We start from the raw sequence: 24,118 nt of genomic DNA, 5'->3' as shown, positions 1-24,118 counted from the left end.
CTCTCTCTCAAGTCAATAAAAAATATATTTTTAAAAAACCTAAAACAACAACAACGAGGTCTAGAGGGAACCAATAAACTCTAGAGTCGGACGACCAAATGGGGTGGGTAGCTTATCGCCCCTCCTGCCTCTCTTCTCCCAACAGGACCACAGCTAACAAATGGCCAAGTCAGGTCCACATCATTCTTACCCCTTCCTCAACTCAGAAGGTTCATGTCAAGGGAGGTGCATGTGAAAAAGTTTTGGACTGAAAGTCTGGAGTCCTGATCCTATCTCAGTATGTGCCTTGGCCTCGACCCTTCCCTCTGAGCCTTGGACTCCCTCCAATTCTGAAATGAGGAAATTAGAATTGTGAGGTTTTGTCCATGCTCGTCGGTCTGTAATTATAGTTTCTCATGAACTGACCCAGGGGAGGAGTTCCTGAGGACAAATGGAGTAGTGCCCTTGAGTGTCCGCCCAGTCGGGGTTGGGTTACAGGGTGAGGGAGGACTATGGGTAAATCCTTTGTGGTTATTATCACCCTCGAATGGTTATTTTGATTTTAAGTGAGTGAAGACACTTAGTTCAGAGTCTACATATTACCACCCCATCCACATGCCCTGTGAGATGAAGAGCTTAGCCCAGGGGTGGGCAAACTTTTTGACTTGAGGGCCACAATGGGTTCTTAAACTGGACCGGAGGGCCGGAACAAAAGCATGGATGGAGTGTTTGTGTGAACTAATATAAATTCAAAGTAAACATCATTACATAAAAGGGTACGGTCTTTTTTTTTTTTTAGTTTTATTCATTTCAAATGGGATCCGGCCCGCGGGCCGTAGTTTGCCCACGGCTGGCTTAGCCTGATGACATCTCCCATCTGAGGGGTGACCTTCCCCAGCTGTTACATGGGGTCAATAATTTCTGCCCTGTCTACTGGATAAGCCATTAAGGAGGCTCTGATAGAGGGTGGGGGGAGCAGGAGATGCTGGACTCTGAACTCCAACAAAGACTGAGGAATTGTTTTTTTCCTTCCAATTCTTCTTTGTCTCCAAAACCATATCTTGTCAATACATTTCCTCATATTACTGAGCTCCTAAACTTACTACGTGTTAATTAATTCAACAGGTGTGTATTAAGGCACTGTGCCAACCGCTGAGGATTCGATCATTCAGAGCAAACAAGACATGATTCCTGACCTCAAGGGGCTCACAGCCTGGTGAGTTGATGACAGTCAACTGGCTACACAGGGTGATGGATGCTCTTGTGGGGAAAGGACAGCACAGACAGACAACTGACCCAGATCAGTGGTAGCAGGGCTGGCCTCCAGGTGGAAGTATCCAGGAAACTGGGAAGGAGGACAAGGAGCAGCTGGGTGAGAGACATGAAAGTGGTAGGGGAAAAGGGAAAGCGTGTTTGGGGTAGAAGGAACCACATGATCACATGATCAAAGGCTGAAGGTAAAAGTGAGAAGGTTGGAGCACTAAACAGGGCAGATGGTGATGGGCTTTGATGGCCTTGGACTTTATCTTGAGGACAGTGGACAGAAGAAAACCCCGTCACTTTGTTTTGTCATTTTTTGTTTTGTTAGTGGTAGGGGAAAAGGGAAAGCGTGTTTGGGGTAGAAGGAACCACATGATCACATGATCAAAGGCTGAAGGTAAAAGTGAGAAGGTTGGAGCACTAAACAGGGCAGATGGTGATGGGCTTTGATGGCCTTGGACTTTATCTTGAGGACAGTGGACAGAAGAAAACCCCGTCACTTTGTTTTGTCATTGTTTGTTTTGTTATTCTTTTATTACTTTTCACAATTTTAAATAATCACATTCATTTATCTACCTATTTATGGTCTATGCCATTCTCCTCCCAAAGGGAATGTAGCAACATGAAGTCTAAGACCATGTCTATTTTATTCTCTGTTGTAACTCCAGCCCCTAGCAGAGTACCAGGCACATAAAGTACTCAATACATAGTTTGTGTGTGTGTGTGTTTATAAATGAATGAATGAATGAATGAATGAATGAGAAAAAGAAGTGGGGCACATAGATTTGAGAGTGTGTCTTATTCCTGGTTTGTCCTTTGCTTTTATTTAGGGACAAGCCTCGGCCTCCCACCCTCCAAAGGGGAGGGGTGTGGCTCAGAAAGTTTTGTCTCTTGCCTTCAGGCAGTGAAATGCAGGTTAGGCTAAGAAATGAGCCAGTGAGGAGGATCCGGATAAGCTGACCCTGAAGCTGAAAGCCTGCCTGAGCTCTGGACATAAAGTTCCTTTTTCTTAAGGGGTCTGTGGTCCATGGGAAATAAATAGCCTGGCCCTCATGCTGAATTCCAATGTCTTTTAGGGTAGGGTCAGAATCAGTTCTTGTCCTACTTCTCAGGCTTTGATCTCTCAACCTTGTAGAGACTATCAGGCCAGAAGGGCCCTTAGAGATGACCTAGTTCCTTGCTACTCAAAATGTGGTCCTGGGACTCTACTGACAGGCGTTCCCAAAGCTGCCTGCCCTGCCCGTGGCTCTCTCTTTTCCCATCTAGTGTAACAGGACCTTTGGGATCTAGTTCTGGCTTTGTTAGCTTTTATTAGCAACCCCCCATCCGTCACCCAATGGGTCTCTGAGGATCAGCTCTGCAGGGTGGGCACTGTTATCCTCCCGCTTCAAGTGATAATTTTCAAATCTGAGAGAGGATTTGCCCACGGTCACAGGGCTTGTACATGGCAGAGCTGGGTGATGAAAAGGGCCTTTCTGATGCCCCATCCGTAACGTTCCACCTCAAAACCACACATTTAACAAGCTGTCCCACATGAAACACAATCCACACAGGGGTAAGAGATTATGTTCAACCTTTCCCTCCCCCTGGTTCCTCCTCTTTAAGCCCTTTGTAAGCCCATTTTAAATTGCTTTGTGGAAGCTTTCTTTCCCTGTCCTAACCTGTTTCTCTTAAAACCCACCCTTGCATTCCCTCCCTCTTGACGTGGTGCAGTGGGAACAGCATTGAGCTGAGACTAGACTACGTGGTCCTTGTCACTCAGCCCCGAACCCCCCTCACAGGACTATTGTCTTCTTACCTGGAGAAGGTGGGGGAGGCATGTGGACTAGATGACCTAGAAGCCCTTCAGATTTAAGTCTATCTGTGCCCCAGATAGTGCTAACTGATCCCCTGACCGGGCAAGGCTGAAGAATCTCTTTCAGGGGCCTGCTTTATTGCACCCTCCTGGATGGTATTTCTCCAAGCAGCTCTGCAGTCTTTCTCATGTTTAATTGCCATTTCTAGAGCCACACTCTGGCCTTGCCCTGCCCTGGTCTGGCAAGGCTCTTTGAATGCATTGCTACACCCAGCCATCTGTTGTGCGCTGGAGGGATACCATTGTCAGCTTGACATTCAGCATTTAAGCCACTGTTACCCACCCTGAACTCTATGATGTTAAAGCCCTTGGATTAGGAACTACCAGGGCATCTATGTTACAGATGCTGAGGCTTATGGCATTGGAGAGTGACTTGCCCAAGGGTCATAGCGAGCCAGGGAGCTAGACACTAACAGGCAGGTCTTCTGACCCAGGTCGCACTCTCTCCATCCGTATTTTCATATGTTTATTGGGCACCGACCATCATCAGGCCCTGGGCTGGTCACTGAGCATGTTCTAGTGAACTAACAGATGGGTTTCCGCACGTGTGGGAAGGCAGACTGTATAACGTAAATCATATGTTTCTTACTCTGCAGGAAAATAACAGATTCATGTCAACTTTACATTTTTTTGAGAGGAAGAAGTTTCTTTTTCAGGTTACCCCCTTTCTTGCATCTCCCCCCACTTTCCATTTGTTCCTGATCTTCCGTCCAAGTTGATCAAGGCCCTGGCTGAAGTTTGGGCAAGTCAGGCCCATAAGCTTCCCCCAGGTGCTGAAGTTTGGGCAAGTCAGGCCCATAAGCTTCCCCCCAGGCTCTAAGCTAGCCGTGGGCAAACTACAGCCCGAGGGCCGGATCCGGCCCGTTTGAAATGAATAAAACTAAAAAAAAAAAGACCGTACCCTTTTGTGTAATGATGTTTACTTTGAATTTATATTAGTTCACACAAACACTCCATCCATGCTTTTGTTCCGGCCCTCCGGTCCAGTTTAAGAACCCATTGTGGCCCTCCAGTCAAAAAGTTTGCCCACCCCTGCTCTAAGCCCTCCTTCCCTGCCTCTGGCAAAAAGTAGCCACCACTTCTCCCCTGACAGGGTGGGGGTTTGGGGGTGGGGGGGCAGATTGCATCAAGGCAGGGCCCCTGAAGGAGAGGATGATGTACTCTCCCCACACGGGCTGGTCTCCCACCGTGGCTCGCGGGTCAGGGTGAGCAGGGCTGGGAAGATCACCGGCAGCCCAGGCTCACCCATTGGTATTATCTGCTTGGCCAGTCAGTTGGACAAAAGTGGAAGGTCCTTATTTTTCTGGGTGGTGGCCTCAAGCCCCAAGTGAGGCTGGGAAGCACTAAAAGCGTGTCACATGAGCACTCTGGCTCTGGCATCCGAAAACCCTGGACTTGAATCTCAGCTCTGCCTCTTTCTAGTTGTTTCACCCTAAGCAAGGATTCTTGCCTCGTCTGTAAAAGGGGATTTTGTGTGGACTGAGGTAATGCATGTAAATACATTTGGTGCAGTGCTTCGGATATATTCCTTCCTCCTCACATGGTTATCACTAAAGACATCAATGAGGCCCCAAGTGTCTTAGCTGTGGAGTGAGTGCACCCTCGAACCCTCAGCATTCTACCATCCACTGCCCCCTCTAACCCCTCCGTGCTCTGAGGTCACCACCTGCAGTTCTACAACTCATCACAGCGTCGTCCCTGTAGTCGCTCCGGTTCCCCTGCCCTTTCTGCTCCATGGGTCACATGGCCTCAGGGCTCCACCTGGTTTGGAAAACCTTTGACTAGTTTCCTAGGGTCTCCCCGGGACAGGCAAGGACTTTGTGTACAAGATTCTGAGCTCTTCTTCTCCGGAGGTCAACAAAGAGGAGGAATGTGAGGTTTCAGGACTTTAGAATGCCTGCTTTCCCCATGGGCACACGCCCTCTGTTCAACCTGCCATTCACATATAATCGCTAAGATTAACTGAGTGATGCCTACTACGGGCTAGGCTCTGGCCTAAGTGTTTTAAACAGACTATGTAATCCCATAACAACTCTATAAAGTATGTATAATATAAATTCCATTTTAAAATTGAGGAAACTGGGGCACAGGGAGGTTAATAACCCAAGCTAGGAAGTGGTGGGGATGGGGTTCCATTTCAGACAATCTGGCTCCAGGGCCTACACCCTTCACTTCTATCCCACACTGCACTGAAGCCCAGAGAGGGAAGGGGATTTGCCCGAAGTCACACAGCGACTTATGTGACGATCTCTGACCATTAAGCCACTGGAAGAGTCATATATGGAAGGCAAATATAAGCCGAAGCTTAAAATACCCCAGTCTCTCCCATTCTACATTATCCTTCCACCCCCAAATCCTATGACTGTTTAGTAAAAGCAAAGAGGCCTAGGGTGTGTCCTTGTGGGCTTGGCTGGTCCCACAGTGATCAGCCCTCTTTAGAGCTAAGCCTGGCTCCCTCTCTCACCCACCCAGGCCCCATAAGCACAGTCAGAGGGGGCGGAAGTGCTGGGGATGGAGGTGGGAAGCAGGACTGGAGCAGGAAAATAGACAGAGAAAAGGGCAGGGGACAGAGTTAGGGAGGAAAGGAGGACTGAAGGGGGAAAAGGGAAGAACAAACATGTTTTAAATACCCACAGAGTGTGCCAGGCACAGTGCTAGGCACCTTCCCATGCACCCTGTTAGGAGGGCCCCATTGTTACCCCTGTTTTTGTCTTTTAAAAATATACTTTTATTGATTTCAGAGAGCAAGGGAGAGGGAGAGAAGGATAGAAACATCAATGATGACAGAGAACATTGATTGGCTGCCTCCTGCATGCCCCACACTGGGGAGTGAGCCCATCATCCTGGGCATGTGCCCTGACCGGGAATCGAACCATGACCTCCTGGTTCATGGGCCGATGCTGCGGCTGGGCAGTTACCCCCATTTTTTAAAAAAATTATTTATTTTTGTTACGAGGGAGGAAACTGAGATGCAGGGATGAATTATGGGTGCATCTACTGTGAAAATGGATCCCCTTTCCATTATAGAAGAAAGGAGAGAGTGACAGGAGACAGGAAAGAGGAGGAGAGCCACAGTGGGAAGAAGGGAGAAGGAGGTGAGGTTTGAGGGCCTTGGTGCTCTACCCCGCGAGGGCGATGGGCCTGGAGTTGTCCTTGCATCCCAGAAGGCTCCCTGGGGAAATGTTTAAACATTCAGAAGCAGCGTGACCTGTTCCCAACCCGTGACTGCGCCTGGATATAAACAGCCTGTTTATTAACCCCGGGAAACTGGCTCCTCTGCTGCTTAGCTTTATCGGCTGGGGTGGGCGGCCATGGAGAGCAGGAGGTGCCTGGCCAAGAGTTTCCAGACTGGGAGGAGCGGCTGCCAGGAACTCGATGATCCTTAAAGAGCTGGGCCAGAAGAGGCCACCGAGAGTGCACATCCTGTGTCCACCCCTCCCGACTTGCTCAAGGTCCTATAGTAGGTTAATGGGCCCTAGAAGCCTTTGACCCAGTGGTTGCCACTTTAAGGGAATTACAGCTTGACTCATCTCGTTATTTTCCCTAATGACCCCCCGCCCCATTAGAGCGTCGTGGTGAAATCAAATGACATCATGGCTGTAAGGGCACTTGGCAAACTGAAGCCCCCTGAGCACCTAAGAAGTTGTTCCCTAGTCCAGCCCCTCCTCCTCCCTAGTCCCCACACCCCATCTTCATTCAGTCCCTTAAGACAAACTCGAGTAGTGAGACACACACACACTCAACTGCCCCATCTTACCACCACACACCAAGCCTCAGCTATGAAACAAGGGCTGTAATAGTATTGACCTACTGGGTTGTTGGAAGGTTAGAGATACTTTCTATGAAGGTGGGCACAGTGCCTGGCACCTCCCCGAGCTCAGTCTTAGCTACATCTATTCCAGTGTCCCTTGAGAAAGTCCATCAGAGGCCTCTCCCAGCAATCCTCTCACACGTGACCTGGATTGGGAATATGCGGCAGGTTATTTGCTGGGGCTGGATGGTTGAGGGAGTAGATTTCATAGGCAGCTTCAAAGTGAGATCACCAAGAGCAACAACTGTGGAATTTCTGGGAAAGAGGGGCAGGTGCAAACACAGGAATTGGATGAAAAGTCCTAGGACATTTACAACATAGAACAGTCTCATTCCAAGGCCAGTGGTGGGGCATGGTGACCTTTCAAAGACACAAGAATTTGTGCTGTAATTGAAAGGTGTTAAAAACTAACTGAGCACACAGGGCCCATCCAGCAGGCTGCCTCTGCAGGGTTAGGAGTGCAATAGCGGCCCCCTCCACCTCGCACTTCCAGAAACTTCTTCCAGTGCTCCCAATAACAGTGTCCAAACCACAATCTCGGAATATGTGCCTCTCTCTTCCATTCTCTCTTCTTCCCATTGAATCTATATATTTTTTAAAAGTTTGAGAGTTTTTTCCACATGAGTGATATGTGATTACATTCTCCTTGTAAAATTAAAATTTGACAAGTGAGGCTAAAATCCCATTTCACCCCCTCTGCTCTCCATTTTTGTCACAACGCCTCTCTAGCACAATTAGCAGTATGCTTATTCTTCCAGAATGTTCTCCATACACACACAAACGTGCACAGTCAGCATTTAAAATGCAGAGGTGGCAGCATTTTGGGGCTTTCTTCTTCTTTTTCCATAAGTACTATTACACATTATTATTGTGCTGCAACTTGTTTTTCTCACTACTGTATGTTTTAGAGATCTGTCCACGTTAGTATTTTAATCTACTTAATTTTTAACCATGGCACCGTGTGGGTGTTTTATGGTTCATTGGCTCACTCCTCTGGCCACCCGGTCTCTCGAGGCTGCAAACAGTGCTGCGTGACTAGCCTCCGTACGCCTTCCTGTGCACATGTGATTTCATTTCCTGGGGACAGAAAGCTGGCAGTGGAATTACAGATTATTTTAAGTACTTACAGACTCAGAAAAAGTTCCTGGGTCTGAAAATCTACCTCTGTATGCGGAGGGTAGGGAAAAACTGAAGAAAGAGCCGCCCAGTTCAGTCTGGTAACTGACCGAGGGAAACTTACCCATGTCTTGGGTGGCCGCCAGGCAAATGGATCCCTGCACGCTTGCAGGTGCCAAAGAATTACATAGAAAATAAAAGAGGGAGGGGGGGCTGGAGGGGATCAATGGGGGAAAGAAGGGGACATATGGAATACTTTCAACAATAAAGAATTATTTTTAAAAAGGAAAATAAAAGAGGGATAACACGTGAATGCTACCAGGTATGGGAAATTACCATACATGCTTGACCAGGTCAGGACAGTGACCTGTTCCGGGAACCAGCATGCACCAGGAGGCGGAGGAGGGGTGCTGGTTTATGTCAGATGGTCTATGTCGATTATGATTAGTCCCCAAGGGAGGTGGGTTTGCAGTGAGCAACCTCCATTCTGACCCAGGTCCAGCTCTCCGGACAGACAGCTGTCAGGTCTTGGAGCAGCCTCTTCTCAACAGTTCCCACGGCATGAACACCCCCCACTGAATCTCAAGTATAGACTCTCCCTGGCTGGCTCCCCGGTCATTTCTTCTGATTCTCAGGTAGCACATCTAAGTCACCAGCTTCCTACTTCTAACTCCCCACTGAACAACCCACCCAGAGGTGGCTCAGGTTCCCCAATCTCATATAACAAAAGCGACCTTACCTCTTCTCTCCCCTCAGCCCCTCTCTTGGTGCACACCCTCACATTCTCGCAGTTGCCCAACATGGAAACCTGGACACAGTTCTCCCTCTCCCCGATATATAATAAGATGTCAGATCTTGTGGATTTTATCTCAGTGATGTTTTTTTTTTGTTCTCATTCCCTCTTATCTTTAGCCAGGATTATGTTAACAACCCCCTAACTAGCCTCCTTATTCCCTTATGCAATGCACCAAAGTAATCTTCAGAAAGCACAGGTGGTGTCATTCTCTGCGGTCGGTTCCCCCGCCTGAATATACAATACAGTAGGATCTCCTTGGCTTGCTATTCACAGACTTCTCCAATCTGGCTCAGTTTTCTTCCTCTAGTTTTAATCTCTTCAGATTCTTCCTCTTCCATACTCCAAGCACACCGGTCCCCTTGTATTCCCAAATGTGCCGGCATTTCCTGTCCCCCAGATTTTGTCTCTGCGTTTCCCTCTCTACGAGTCTTTCTCCGAGCTCTGCCCATTGAAGGTCTACCATCCCTTCTAGACCCTACCAAACAAACATTGAGGGTGTGGGTTGTACTGCTTTCTGAGTCCATGGGAACTTTAAACGAGATTCTGCCTCAAACAGAGAAAATGCTAAATAAACCTCAACTCTCATGGTTGTCACGCCTCTTTTATAAAGCTGTGCCCAGCTCATTGTCAGAGCGACTCTCCTGCCTTCCTGGCCTCTCTGTCTTCTGGGGACATTTAGTTATTCAGCTATTTATGAATAGGTCTGTCCTCACACTTGATAATGAATGCCCGCCCCCCCCAGGAGCAAGGACCCTAACCCTAACAACCCCCCTCGCCCCCCGCCCCGAGGAGCAAGGATCCTCTTACTTGCTTCTGAATAGTGCCCGGCCCGGCACAGTTCCTAGAACTGAATGGGACGTGGGGAGAAGGTCTGCCTGCTGCCAGCTCTAGAAGCACAGTGACAAGCGGAGAGCCAGCTCTAGGAACCAGAGGTCAGCTTTCAACGCCCCCTGGGCACTCACTGTTGGTGAAAATCCATACACCTCGCCTACTCTGCCCACTGTGTTTCCTTATCCAGATAAAGGGAAGACACTAAAGTCTGCCTCACAAGCTTGGGGTGAGCTTACGTATGCTAAAGAAATTTCTGGTGTTTTGTTTAAAATCTTAGTTTGTCTTCTCACAGTAGCCTGCTTCCCCCTTGTGGATAAAATTCAAATCGCATATTAAAACCAATCAATATCAATAATCTAGGAACCAGAGGTTTATCTCAGCATTGTTGTGTGTATGTGTTTGTGGTTGTTGTTTTTTTTTACTGAAAAATTGAAAAGTAACCAGGCCTCCAAATAGGAGTTTGGCTAAATATGTGATGATATACCCACACAAGGGAATATTATCGAGCCATTTTAATATAATGACTTCTATGATGTACTGCTAAGTAAAACTCTAGCTATAAACATATAAACTTGGCTCCTTTTCTGTAAACATCTAATGTTAATCGTGTTCATGCTGGGAGGTGAAATTCCGTTGCTTTTCACTTTCTTCTTTATAGTTGTATGTCTGAGTTTTTAACAATGAGCATGTATATTGCTATTCGAAACACTTAGCTCATCTAATGTGGGGAACCTATTAGTAAAACAAGAACCCCATTGGTTGCCTGTTGTGACAGGCCAATCTGAGTCAGGGAGTACGCTGAGTCATATATTTTAAAAATATCTCATGCTCCAGTACACTGCATGCACATATATAAACTGATGTTTACGTTAAACCGAGAGACGTGGGCCTCGCTGAGAGGCAGCCTCAACAGTCATTTTTCTGTTCCTTGGACCTGCTCCACGCAGAGAGTCCTGGTTGGAAGAAGGTGGGAATAGGGACCAAGGAGAATGAGGAATCCAGGGCTGGAGGTCTGGGTCTTCTATCAGGGTTTGTCTGTTAGAAAAGTAAAATCCCTTGGGGAAGTCACTATGCACAGCACACATTCAAGGACTGAGAAGTTATGCTCTACATTCTTGAGGGAAGAGTATCTGTTGACTTTAAAACTAATTATTATTTTCTCAGCAGTTGCTCGAGGGCTTAGACATTACCTATTAATTGACCATAATCTCCTTCAGATTAATGTTAACTCAGTTCCAGTGATATATAAAATATTTGCCCCACTCTGCACCCCTTCGTGCTATTATTATCATATATGTCTATATATGCTAAAAACAAATATTCTAACTATTGTTCTACCTAACTTTATATCTTTTGAAGAAACTAAGAGAAGAAAGGACACACACATATACACATACACACAAATATATAATTTTTAAAAAAATCATTTACCACTGCTGGCACTCTTCAATTTTTCCTGTGCTTTCAAGTTACCATCTGATGTCACTTCCTCATTCCCTTGTAATTTCTTTCTCCCTTCCTTTGTACTGTAAAATAAGTTAAATCTCTCTATGTTATAGGCCCAACAATTCAATTTTTGAAAACAGATTTATGGAGATTTAGTCCACATACCATAAACTCACCCACTTAAAGTGTATAATTCAGTGATTTCAGTATATTCACAAATATGTGTTACTATTATCACAATAAATATTAGACATTGTGCCCTGGCCGGTGTGGCTCAGTTGGTTGAGGAGCATCCTGTGCACCAAAAGATTGATGGGTTTGATTCCTGGTCAGGGTATATACTCAGCTTATGGGTTCAACCCCTGGTTGGGGTGCAGTGGGAGGCAGCTGATCAATGTTTCTTTCTCACTTCAATGTTTCTCACTCTTCTACTCTTTCCTCTCTCTCTAAAGAATTTCAGAGGGAAGGCGGGGTGGGGGTTGAGTGGGGAGAGATTAAGCAAATAACTTGTATGCATATATGCATAACCCATTTGGTGAAGGCCTGGGGGTGGGGGTCAATAGGGGGAAAAAAGGATATATGTAATTCTTTAAAAAATATATACTTTTATTGATTTTTAGAGAGAGAGAAAAGGGAATGGAAGAGAGAGATAGAAACATCAATGATGAGAAAGATTCATTGATCAGCTGCCTCTTGCACACCCCCTACTGGGGATCGAGCCTGCAACCTAGGCGAGTGCCCTGATCGAGAATCAAACTGATGACCTCTTGGTTCCTGGGTCAATACTCAACCACTGAGCCACATCAGCTGGGCTATAATACTTTCAACAATAAAGATAAATTTTTAAAAACATATTTAAGAAAATATTAGAACACTGGCAAAGACATTCTATACCCTTATCCATCATACCCCTATCCCCTCATCCCTTCCTCTAGTCCTAAGCAACCACTAGTCTACTTTTTGTGTTTGTAGAATTTGCCTGCTCTGGACATTTCGTATACATGGAATCATAGGACATGTGGTCTTTTGTGATTGGCTTCTTTCACTTTGCACAATGTATTCAAGGTTCACCCAAGTTGTATCATGTACTTGATTCTTTTTTTATGGCCAAAGAATATCCTAGTGTATAGATATATACCACATTTTGCTTATCTGTTCATCACTGGATGGACATTTGGGTTGTTTCTACCTTTTAGCTGTTGTGAATAGTGGTGCTACGAACATATGTGTACAAGTTTTTCTATGGACATGAGTTTTCATTTCTCTTGGATATACCTAGGAGTGGATTTTTGGGGTCCTATGGTAACTCTGTGTGTAGTCATTTAAGGAGTTTCCAGAGTGTTTTCCGAAGTGGCTATATCAGTTTACATTCCCGCCAGCAGTGTATGTTGTCCACAAGAAACTCATATATAAAGACAAAGATTAAAGGACAGTTTCTCCCTCCCATTCTTCATGACATGGCTACCATTCATTTCACTTACCCATAGGCTACAGTCAACCAATATATTGCCATTACTCCTTTTTAAAAATAAACTTATTAGATCAATTAAAACTGAAATTTCATGAAGGCAGGGATTTTTGTCTGTTTGATTCAGTGTAGCATCCCCAGCACCAGGAACCATGTCACAAATGCACAAATGCGCTCTCTCTCTCTCTCTCTCTCTCTCTCTCTCTCTCTCTCTCTCTGAATAAGTTTCATAAAAAATCCTTATCACATGGGATACATATATGCTATTTTACTTAATTTCTGAAATGCCTGCATACAAGAGTAGATACTGCAAGATTCCATGTATATGATGGTGTAGAATGGCAAAATTAACCTATAGAGATAGAAACTGGAAAACTGGTCGTTTGGGGGCAGGTGCGGGGAGGGGTTGACTGGAAAAGGGCAGAACTTTCTGGAGGATTAAAATATTATATTACTTTGGTGAGTTTACAACAAATTTTACACTTTTATTCTATGTAAATTATGTGCAAAACACTCTATGTAATGTATCCCAACTTAAGAAAAGTACTGGCAAATAAATATACTAGTCTTCAGTCACCAAGCAGACTTAACATCCATAGTCACTACTGGGTTGCTGCCCATAGTTTGAAAGACTGGCTTACAAGGTTGCTCTAAGGTTAAATTTAGTCACCTATGGAAACACTTCATCTGGAACATTTCAGACCTTCAGTAAAGCTTGATTCTCTTTCCAAATCCCGGAGGCACTCCTCATCATAGTGTCAGGGTTGGGTACTCTTGGGAGCGCAGGGCAGGACACCTAGGTGCAAGTGTACCCGCAAGAACGAAGTCCTGGGCCCGCCCACCGGTCCGCCCGCCCAGTTTAACTCGAGCACACGGACCAAATATATATTGATTTCAGAGAGGAAGGGAGAGGAAGAGAGAGATAGAAACATCAATGATGAGAGAGAATCATTGATTGGCTGCCTCTTAAACACCCCCTACTGGGGATCGAGCCTGGAACCCGGGCATGTGCCCTTGACCAGAATCGAACCTGGGACCCTTCAGTCCCCAGGCCAACGCTCTATCCACCTAGCCAAACCGGCTAGGGCTCACAGCAGCTTTTGACACACTCCAGGGCACACCTTCCCCCAAGTCCTGCTGAGTTCTGTTGTCTGCCTGCCACTTCCTCGGCTCAGCACACCCCCAGTTGTGACTAAGGCCAGCCAAGTGAGGGACTTGGCCCCTTGGGGTAGTGTTAGGAGGGCAAGGAGAGCACTTGCGCAAAAGAGGACGCCCGTTCCTCCGCCTGCAAACTGCATCTCCCAGAATGCCTGTGCTTCGGAGGGGTACAGGGCGCAGTGATAGGTCAGGTGCACGCGAGGCTTTAGTCCAGCATGCGGTCCCCACCTCCGTTCCCAATACTCTCCTTAAGAAAGACGCAGGTTCAGGGAGGCACCGGCGGCGCTTGGCGACAAGCCTAGGGATGGCGACCAGACCTTCTCCGTTGCAAGAATTCTGCCTGGTGAGATCACATTTCACTGAAGATGTGAGGGCTGCACTGTGGAAATTGAGTTTGAGCCCAAGGCCTTTCCTGCTTCTTGTGGTCAGCATTTCCACTTCCCTGGATGGATCTGTGAGTAAAACGTTATGACGAAAGGGGAAATATATCTTAGAGATTTCTTTAAAATGCCTGCAAATCAAGGCTTACAGTGCTTTAAATTAGTATTCTGTGACCAAGTGGGCTATTTCCTAAGCACACACACACATGCATATAGATTACACAAATATGAAGACTAATAGCTAAGCCCTGGCCGGGTAGCTCAGTTGGTTAGAGCATCGTCTGATACACCAACATGGTGGGTTTGATCTCTGGTCAGGGCACATACAAGAATGCATAAAAAAGTGGAACAACAAATCGACATTGCTCTCCCTTCCTCTCTCTCTCTCTCTCTCTCAAAAAAAAAAAAAAATCAATTTAAAAAAAGACTAATAGCTAACTCGTCTGAGTAATATTTAAAAAGAAAAACTTGAAAAAGCTGAGAGGCAGCTTTCCTCCACAGGACAGTGTAATATTATGAAGATGCTATTCCTCCAAATTGATCTAGTGCAACATTAACCAGTGCCCTATCTGATAGGTAGCCATGCTTCGAGGGAAACTGGTTATTTGGAAAAAAGAATATTGGATAATCACCTTCCGTGTTATTACAGTTTTCATGTGGCTTGAAAATTACAACAAAAAGAAAGGCCTAAACAGCATTTACTATTGTGTAATAAAGAATTTGGCTGGCTTTTGTTGTAGGTTCCTGGGAAGTAACCTTTTAACCCTAATTGTTTTGTGACCTTTAAACTTTTCTTGTCAAGACATTAAACACTATTTTACTGTTGGTTATAGCTGTATAGAGAAATGGAAATATAGTAAAACTACTACCCTGCAATTAATTAAACATTGAAAATATGTTTTACTTATTTTCAAAAACCTATGTTGAATAGCTTGAACGGTATTTACCTTCCTGTGATTGTATAACTTATGATATTGAGTGAACCTGTCTTCTGTGCCTTAGTGAATTGTTAGACTCTTTTGTAGGTTGGATCAGCTTCCAACATTTTATTCTTTGTGCTTTCAGTGTTGTGAACTAGCCAAGGTAATGTGGCTAGTTGTCTAGGTATACTCTCTGAGGTTTATTGAGCTTCTTGGATGTGTAAATTAATGTTTTTCATGACATTTGGTAATTTTAAAGACATTTCTCCAAACATTTTTTGCCTCTTTCTTTCCCCTCTTTCTATCATGCCAATTACTTATATGCTAGAATGCCTAATATTGTTCCATAGATCACTGAGGTTTTGTTTAATTTTTTATAATCTTTTTGCTGTTACTGTTCTTTGGATTGGATAATTTGTAGTGACTTAGCTACCAGTTTACAATTCTGATTTTGCTTTGTGCTTTGTCAAATCTACTAATGAACCCATCTAGTCAAATTTTTATTTCAGCCTTGGAATTTTTTTTGTTTTTTAATTTATATAAAATACATATTACTCCTTCTTTAAATTTTGACAAAGACATAAAGTGAGTTAACTACCTCCCAATCATGACATAAAAAAGCTCCATTACTCTCAAAATTTCCACTTGCTGTCTCTTTATAGTCCAACTCATTCTTTTATGTACTTTCTTTTGAAATTGCCTATTTGTTCATTCACTTATATCATATTTTCCCTTAAATATTTAATGTTTATAATAGCTTCTTTAATAACTTTGTTTGCTAAATATAACATTTACACCCACTTAAAGTCAGTCTCTATTGACTGATTTTGTTCATATTTTCCTGTTTCTTTGGTTGAAAACTACATCGTAGACCATATACTGTAATGTAGTGTCTCTGAATTCTGCTGGTCCTTCTGAAGATTTTGTTTTTGGTATAAAAACATTTAACTTGCTTAGACTCAAACTGTGACATTTGTTTCTCCCATGGAGTGTTATTACCAATTTCTCTGCTTAGTTTTTGTTTTGTTTTAAATCCAGGGTCTCTAAGGGGCTCCCCTGCACCTGCACAAAATAGAAGTGAGTTAGGGTGTTGAACAGAAGTTATATCAGACATCTAAAGCCAGTATGGCTCCCACTCTTTGCCACCTGAATTGTGCATGTGTCAGAATGCTTTAAAAGTATAGCAGATTTGCAAGTCTCTAAACATTCAGTCATTGCTGGGCTCTTTGCCCAAATATTTTGGCAGTTACTATTCCCCAGTACTCCTGTAAAATCTCTCTGCAAAGTTTGCGCCTCACTGGTTTGTATCATCCTCCTTCCCATCACTTCCCCTCCCTCACAGCCGCGGCGCTGCTAACCACAGCTGGGAATGAAGGAATTCCTCCGCGTACGGAACTGCAGGGACTCTCAACAGGGCGGCTCCCATTCACACACAGAGCGCGGGGGCGGCCACATTGCCTCCTGAACAAAGCCGCTGAGGATGCGAGGTGTCAAAGCAGCCCTGTACGGATCAGCGCAGGCTCGGAGGCCACTCGCTCTGCTCGCCCAGACAGGAAGCGAGAGAGTTCATCCATATGGATGTGACCGGCGTTTGGGGACCTGAAAACACAGCCGCAGGTCAGAAGGCGGATTGGCAATGAGAAGGGAGGGGTCCGTGAGGGTCAGTGATTGGAGCTTTAAGAAGTCTTGGTGGAGAAGGAATGTGGGATTGGTGCTGCGTTTATTTGGGAGTCTGGGATGGTGTGAACGATGAGACTAGTAATTGGGGAGTGATGCGTCATTGACGGGGTTGTCTGTGGAATCTGCAATGGCCCATAAGGTGACACACTGGTGGGGATGACTGGGTCGGTGATTTAGGGGACTCTGGGAATCAGTGATTGGTGAGGGGGCTGTGGACTAAATGATGGGGGCGTCCTTGTGGGGGTCAGTGATGTGATGGGCATAGGGGAGTTCTGTGGGAAATGTGATTGCTAAGCCCCAGGATTCAGCGATTTGGATGGAACAGTAATGGTATCAGGGCATCATGGTGATCAGCCCTAATTTACTGGAAAAGGTTTTACATCCATTAAAATTTCCACAGGTCATAGGACACTTGAGTTCTTAAATCCATCATTGCACCCTTAATCTGATGCTCCCCCCAGAAATAACCATTTTAAAACAGGACCAAACAAAAAGGATAGGATTATTATGAAAAGTGTGATTTTGGACCTACTTGTTTCTAAGTTTATTGAAATCATTTTATATTTTATTCAAGAAACATTTATTGAGTATCTGCTGGGTACCGAGAAATTGGTGTGATTTTTTCTCCTGGTTTTCCTTCCAGATCTGTTTTGATGAAGTGTCCGTGTCACGGGAGCGCTCACGTCCTCTGAACCAGTTCAGTCCTGTCTGCACGCCTCCAACTGGGACTGAGAAACATTTACCAGGTATGTACCTTCCAATAAAATTTAAACAGAAAACAGGTCGAAATCAACATTTAGGTCCATGAATATTGATTGGCAGGAGAGTTTGCCGAGTTGAAGGAAAATAATAGAGTATTGGAATTCAGTTGCTGGTTCTTTCTAAGGAATAAAGAAATACATTCCATAGTTTTCCATTTGGTCATTGCCTTTCTTATTGCCAGGGATCTCCGTCTGCAGTTAAATCTTTATAGAGATCTATCCATGTGTATGCCTTACGAAAACATTTTACAAATATAATTGCTGGTTCATGGGGGGGGGGCGGAGTAAGTTGTCAGTAAATCAACATGTAACATCTTCACTCTATACAATTAAAAAACCTTGTCTAAGTTCTACGTGGTCAGAAGAGGACTTCCTTCACATGGTGCTTGCTGAACATTCTGCGAGGACCCAACGACCTTCTCCCACGGGTTGGCCTGTCATCCACCCAACTTCTGGTCCTAGTTGTTTGTAGAATGGTGAATAGGAAGCTGCATTCTGGGTCTGGTCTGTGAAAACGTCCTTCTGATCACCTGTTTTGCTTTTTTCAGGCATCTCTTCTTTTAGAAGAGAGCAGAAAAGATGAAGTCCCAGGTGAGTTGCTTTTATTTTTAATTTTTTAAATTTCCTCCTTGGTTTTCCACATATTCAAATGGAAAAGTTAAAAAGAGCTAAAATTTGGGTTAGGGCACAGGTAGGCAAAATAACGATCAAAACTTAAAAAGAGTTGCTAGGTAATATGTAGATAACCTGGCCTGAAACCATTTAAATAAATTGATGTACTGATTTTTCAGATCTTCCTTGCAGACATCATCAGTTACATGATTTGCAGGTCTCTAAAGAGGACTATCTCAAGAATAGTTAGGCATGGTTCTTTCCTAGGAGGAATGAGGGAGGAAAATGGGGTAAACCAAGTGGAAATCAACATTGACATATAGACATGAGTGCAAGGAACTGTTACAGCAGAGAGGGGGAAGCAACTAGCTTTATAAGGAAGTTGGAAATAGGATTAAAAGATTATTGAACTTTGGGTCAGGAAGGAAGGTAGGGTGAGGATGGAAAACAGCATTTGCAAAAGTAAAAAGAGCAGAGTGGGTTTAGGAAGGCTGAGAATTTGAGGAAAACCAAAGTGGAGGCTGTTTCATGGAAAGTTTGACTACAGATGGTATTGAAGTCATAAAATATAAAAGATCATGTTTACAATAGCAAGGAGGCAGTGGTCAAGAACCCAAACTACCAAATCAGAACACGTACTTTTAAGTCTCAGTTAATCATATATTCAGTGTGTAACCTCTGGCAAGTGGTTAGTTAAGCACTGTAATCCTCAGTTTTCTCAAACATAAAATGGGAAAATTAATAGATTTGTTATGAGGATAAACTAAATGCTTGGCAGCTTGATGGTCTGAATATGGGACGTGGGGTGGGACGAGAGAAACTATAAGATTGAGATGAGGCTATTTGTATGTTCCAGGAGGATGGGTCCAAAGGAGGCTTTTTAAGCAGGGGAATGTTGATATTTGAAACAATATTTAATTTGTTTTCCTTCTGAAAGCAGTGTTTTATAATAATGGAATATTTAGGAAAGACTGACAAATAGTTTAAAATAATACAGATCGTTCAGATTCTGTTAGATGACAAATGTTGTGAACATAATGCTGACATCATTAAAATGGTTACTTCTCCCTCCAGAACCACCTTCTCGCTCTACACTTACCCAAGTCCTTCATTTTAATGCCATGTCAATAATTTCTTGGTGGGGTGTTCTTCCCCCTCCCCCATGAATATTTCCTGCACATTTCTTAAGTTTGTTCTGTGATATTGCTATTTCAATTGATGTATTTCATTATATTACTGGCTATTGAGTATATGTAGTAGAACTGTTGGATTTCAGAGAAGCTAAGATTATGTTTCTATAAAATGAGGGGATTCGATTATGATCTAATTCAAGAACTCTGACATTCTGTGATTTCTAAGTGTTATGCTTAGAAAGGCCTTTTCTCCTCTATAATTATTAATAAAAATTCTCTCATGTTTTGTTCTGTTACTTTTATGGCCTTCGGTATTTTTTATCATTTAAATTTTGGCTCTCTTTGGAATGGATTTTTTTCTGTTTTCTAAGACATAAGATACGGTGTATTAGTTTGCTAGGACTGCCATAACAAAGTACCACAAACTGGGTAGATTAAACAACAGAAATTTATTCTCTCACAGTTCTGGGGGCTAGAAGTTAAAACTCAAGATGTCAGTAGGATTGGTTCCTTCGAAGGGCTGTGAGGGAAGGATCCGTTTCAGGGCTCTCTCCTTGGATTATAGATGGCCATCTTCTCCCATGTCTCTTCATATCATCCTCTTCTCTCTATGTCCACCTGTCCCTCTGTTCAACTTTCTCCTATTGATATGGACATCAGTCATATTGGATTAGAATCCACCCTAACGACCTCATGCAACTGACTACATCTGCAATGACATATTTGCAAATAAGGAAACATTCTGAGGCACTGGGAGTTGGATTTCCACATACGAGTTTTCAGGGGAGACAATTTAACCTGGATTCAGCATTATTCTTTACCTGTTGACTATCCACTATTTTTACTACTATCCATTGAATAATCCACTTTCCTCCCAGTTATTTGAATGCTGCCCTTATCATATATCAAATTATCATTTGTATTAGGTAGACATTTTATTATTTGCCTCTTCTGTCCAGGTCTATCTGGCTCTTCCAGCTAATGACAGTATATTACATTGTTTATCCTAGATAATATGATATAAAACCAAGTGTAGCTATGGTATTGCATGCTCTAGTAGAAGTAAGAATGGCCACTTCAGATTGAACAGGAATATACTGTTACAGGGGTTAGTATCATTCAAGGATGTGGCTGTGGATTTCACTCAGGAGGAGTGGCAGCAACTGGACCCTGCTCAGAGGACCCTGTATAGGGATGTGATGCTGGAGAACTACAGCCATCTGGTCTCCATGGGTAAGGATGGCTTTCTGCATAACCAAGACTTGTACAATCCAATACCTTTCCTTATCAGTTGCTGTGGTTAGGTGGTTCCTGACATATAATAACTTTTATGATCCTCATACCTTCCCAAATGGAGGTCATTACTCTGTTGAGGGCTACCTGGACTGCTTCACTGTACACTTGAACGGTACCCTCTCTTCTTCCTTCAATATAGTGTATCCTAGTTCCTCTGTGTTTTCCATTTAATAGGGCATCCAGTTTCCAAACCCGAGGTAATCTCCAAGTTGGAACAAGGAGAAGATCCATGGATCATTAAGAGAGACATATCAAATTGGATTTATCCAGGTAAAAATCTGGCAGATGGGAGACAAGAGAAGTGAAATATCAGTTTGTTGGTTTATTTTATTTAACAGATTGGTGCCCAAGGCTTATGTTTCTATCCTTATTGAAATCTCTTATTCTTTGCTGCTGTGCTGAGAATTTAGTAGGCATTCAACTAATAATCAATTAAATAATTATAAGTCTTTACAGGGGGAGCTATTTCTTACTGATCCCCACTCTTTCATATATATATCCCTTTACCTTTTATGAAAAGTCTTAATAGGCCATACAAGATACATAGGTTATACCTTAGAAGGTAAGACTTCCAGGTGCATGGCTATACAAAATTAAATATCGAATATAGCTTCCAATTTTAAAAGTTCAGAGAAAATTAGAATCTAAAGAGATGCAACAGAATTTGAGAAGTTATTTTTAGAGTATGCAGCAGTAGCTGCTTTGAAAGATATCAAGTATTGATGATGCCAAAGGAGGAAGATGAAGTCAAACTGCTGTAGTGTGGTGATGGTGGGGGGGGTAGTATATGAGTTAGGGAAATATGGCTCTTCTGGGTGAACTTTGCTAGTTTTATTTGATGCATATAGAAGATAAATGTACTGAATGTGGGAAAGATATTTATGAGGAATAGTGGAATTCAAGTTTGGATTCTTGGTGTGAGTCTGATATTGAACCCATAAGAGGATTGTGGATTATTCTGTTGTTTATATTATTTGTTAATTAGGAATGTAGACAGAGAAGTAAAGTATTTTGAGTACCAGAGAGTACTTATTTCTTTAGATAGTGGTGGCAGGACAATTGTGTGTGTGTGTGTGTGTGTGTGTGTGTGTATCAAATGGTTTATAAAATAAATGAACTAAAAAGGCGAAAGGTGTTTTCATTAAGAAGGCGGTATAAATGGGAAGATGCTAGTATAGTAATCCAAGATTAGAGTGTTAATAACATGAACACTTTTCTCTCTACTTCAAGTCTATCTTTGCCATGAATATTTCTCTTTGAGATCTTTGTATGTCCATTCACCTGATCATACTATATGCTGTACTATCTTACAAAATGGCCTGTCTCCACCCTTGTTTTCTGAGTTCATCTACATTAGATCAATTATTTGTTTCACACCTCTGTGTTCTGTTAACTGTTCTTTATGATTGTTTTATTTATCTTTCTTTTCTTTAGACAGGAAGAGTAACCTTGACAACCCCCAATCATGTATTTTTGGGTCTTTTTCCTTCCATAATAAGACACTTAAAGGAGTCACAAAGGATGGTTCATTGTACTCCATTTTAAAAGTATGTCACATTGATGGCCAGCTGCAGAGATGTCCACAAAATCAAGACAGACTTTTCAGTCAAGTAACAGTTATCAGTAACAACAGAGTGACTCTGGAGGCAGGCCATAAATATAAGGCATTGGGGAAAATGTTTCAAGAGTTCATAGAGCCAGATACTTCAAGACAAAGACCCCATAACTATGATGAATTTAAAAAGTACTTGAAATCTAATATTGACCTACCTAGTTGTAATGAGATTGGTTCAAGAAAAAATCCTGATGAGAGATTTGGATGTGAAAAATCATCTAGCCACGATGTGTCCAATTCTAATCTTGAGAAAATTCAAAATGGAGTAATACCCTGTGATGGTAAAAACATTTTAACTAGACAATCCCTTCTTCATTATAAGAATGTTGAAACTAAAGAGAAAACCTGTGTATGTATTACATGTGGAAAAGGCTTTGCTAAGAAGTTACAGCTTATTGTACATCAACGAATTCATACTGGAAAGAAACCATATGATTGTGGTGCATGTGGGAAAGGGTTCAGTGAGAAGTTTCATCTCATTGTACATCAGAGAACTCATACAGGGGAGAAACCTTATGAATGTTCTGAATGTGGAAAAGCCTTCTCTCAAAAATCATCTCTCATTATACATCAGAGAGTCCATACTGGGGAAAAACCTTATGAATGTAGTGACTGTGGGAAAGCCTTCTCCCAGAAATCACCCCTCATTATACATCAGAGAATCCACACTGGAGAGAAACCTTATGAATGTAGAGAGTGCGGTAAGGCCTTCTCCCAGAAGTCACAACTGATTATACATCATAGAACTCATCACTGGAGAGAAGCCATATGAGTGTACTGAATGTGGGAAAGCCTTCTGTGAGAAGTCCCACCTCATTATACATAAAAGAATTCACACTGGAGAGAAACCCTACAAATGTGATCAATGTGCAGAAGCCTTCAGCAGGAAGACAGAACTCATCACACACCAGTTAATTCATACTGGGGAGAAACCTTATGAATGTACTGAATGTGGGAAGACCTTCTCCCGGAAGTCACAGCTCATCATACATCAGAGAACACATACTGGAGAGAAACCCTACAAATGCAATGAATGTGGAAAGGCCTTCTGTCAGAAATCACATCTCATTGGACATCAGAGAGTCCACACAGGAGAAAAACCTTATATATGTACTGAATGTGGGAAAGCCTTCTCTCAGAAGTCCCACCTCCCAGGACATCAGCGAATTCATACAGGAGAGAAGCCTTACATGTGTGCTGAATGTGGAAAGGCCTTTTCTCAAAAGTCAGACCTTGTTTTACATCAGAGAATTCATACTGGGGAAAGACCCTATCAGTGTGCTACATGTGGAAAAGCCTTCATACAGAAGTCACAACTCACTGTGCACCAGAGAATTCATAACAATGGCAAAACCATAATGAAGTGAACACAGAAAAGCCTTCAGTATTAGCTCAAGCCTTAATAAATACTAGAAACCTGAGTAATTTGATAAATTTGTGGAAGACATCATTATACATAAAGTTTTACAAGATAATTCATGTCTGTAGTGTGATGATGTGTAATTCAGCAAAGATGATGCAAAACTTAATCTACATGGCATGTATAGCTTTGAACTGAATGGTCAATAGAACAAATTATGTATACAGAATGATGTCAAGTTACATATTCCTTATTACACAATATAATAATAACCAGACATTGTGAAATTGCTAATATTAGCTTATCATAGTTTTGGCCATACAGCCAGACCCTATAGAGGACATGGAGAAAGCTTGAATAAAAAATAAATAAATTCCTAGAAATTGCATTATAAGGAGGGGCTTAGCATGACCCCTAATGATACTTGTAAAATTCTTGTGCAATGATGGAAAGAGATAGTTAATCAAATGCAATAAAGGTGATGTTTATGTGTTTCCCCATCTCAAGCATATAGATTGACCTGTATCTCTGGAAGTGTCCTGAACCTTGAAATGGATGCTTCTTGACCAGGTATCCCCTTTATTTCCTTCACTGGGAATTTGGAATGGTGGAAAGACTTTGGTACAGAACCAGATGGTCTT

At 43.0% G+C, this 24,118-nt stretch overlaps 1 protein-coding gene across 1 annotated transcript; it reads left to right on the top strand.

The window, feature by feature from the left end:
• The first annotated feature begins 986 nt into the window (after positions 1-986).
• ZNF300 (zinc finger protein 300) lies at positions 987-24,118 on the top strand. The gene is given in 7 exon segments (XM_014543108.1): positions 987-1,195; positions 16,363-16,637; positions 17,344-18,052; positions 20,313-20,439; positions 20,677-20,772; positions 21,937-22,868; positions 22,870-24,118. Coding segments are annotated over 5 exon segments (1,782 nt in total). The 5' UTR covers positions 987-1,195; positions 16,363-16,637; positions 17,344-18,040; the 3' UTR covers positions 23,485-24,118.

Source organism: Myotis brandtii, unplaced genomic scaffold, assembly GCF_000412655.1.
Source record: "Myotis brandtii unplaced genomic scaffold, ASM41265v1 scaffold32, whole genome shotgun sequence".
In the NCBI taxonomy this organism is placed as follows: domain Eukaryota; kingdom Metazoa; phylum Chordata; class Mammalia; order Chiroptera; family Vespertilionidae; genus Myotis; species Myotis brandtii.
Note: the sequence above shows the minus strand (reverse complement) of the source record. Positions and strands in the feature narration are given on the sequence as shown.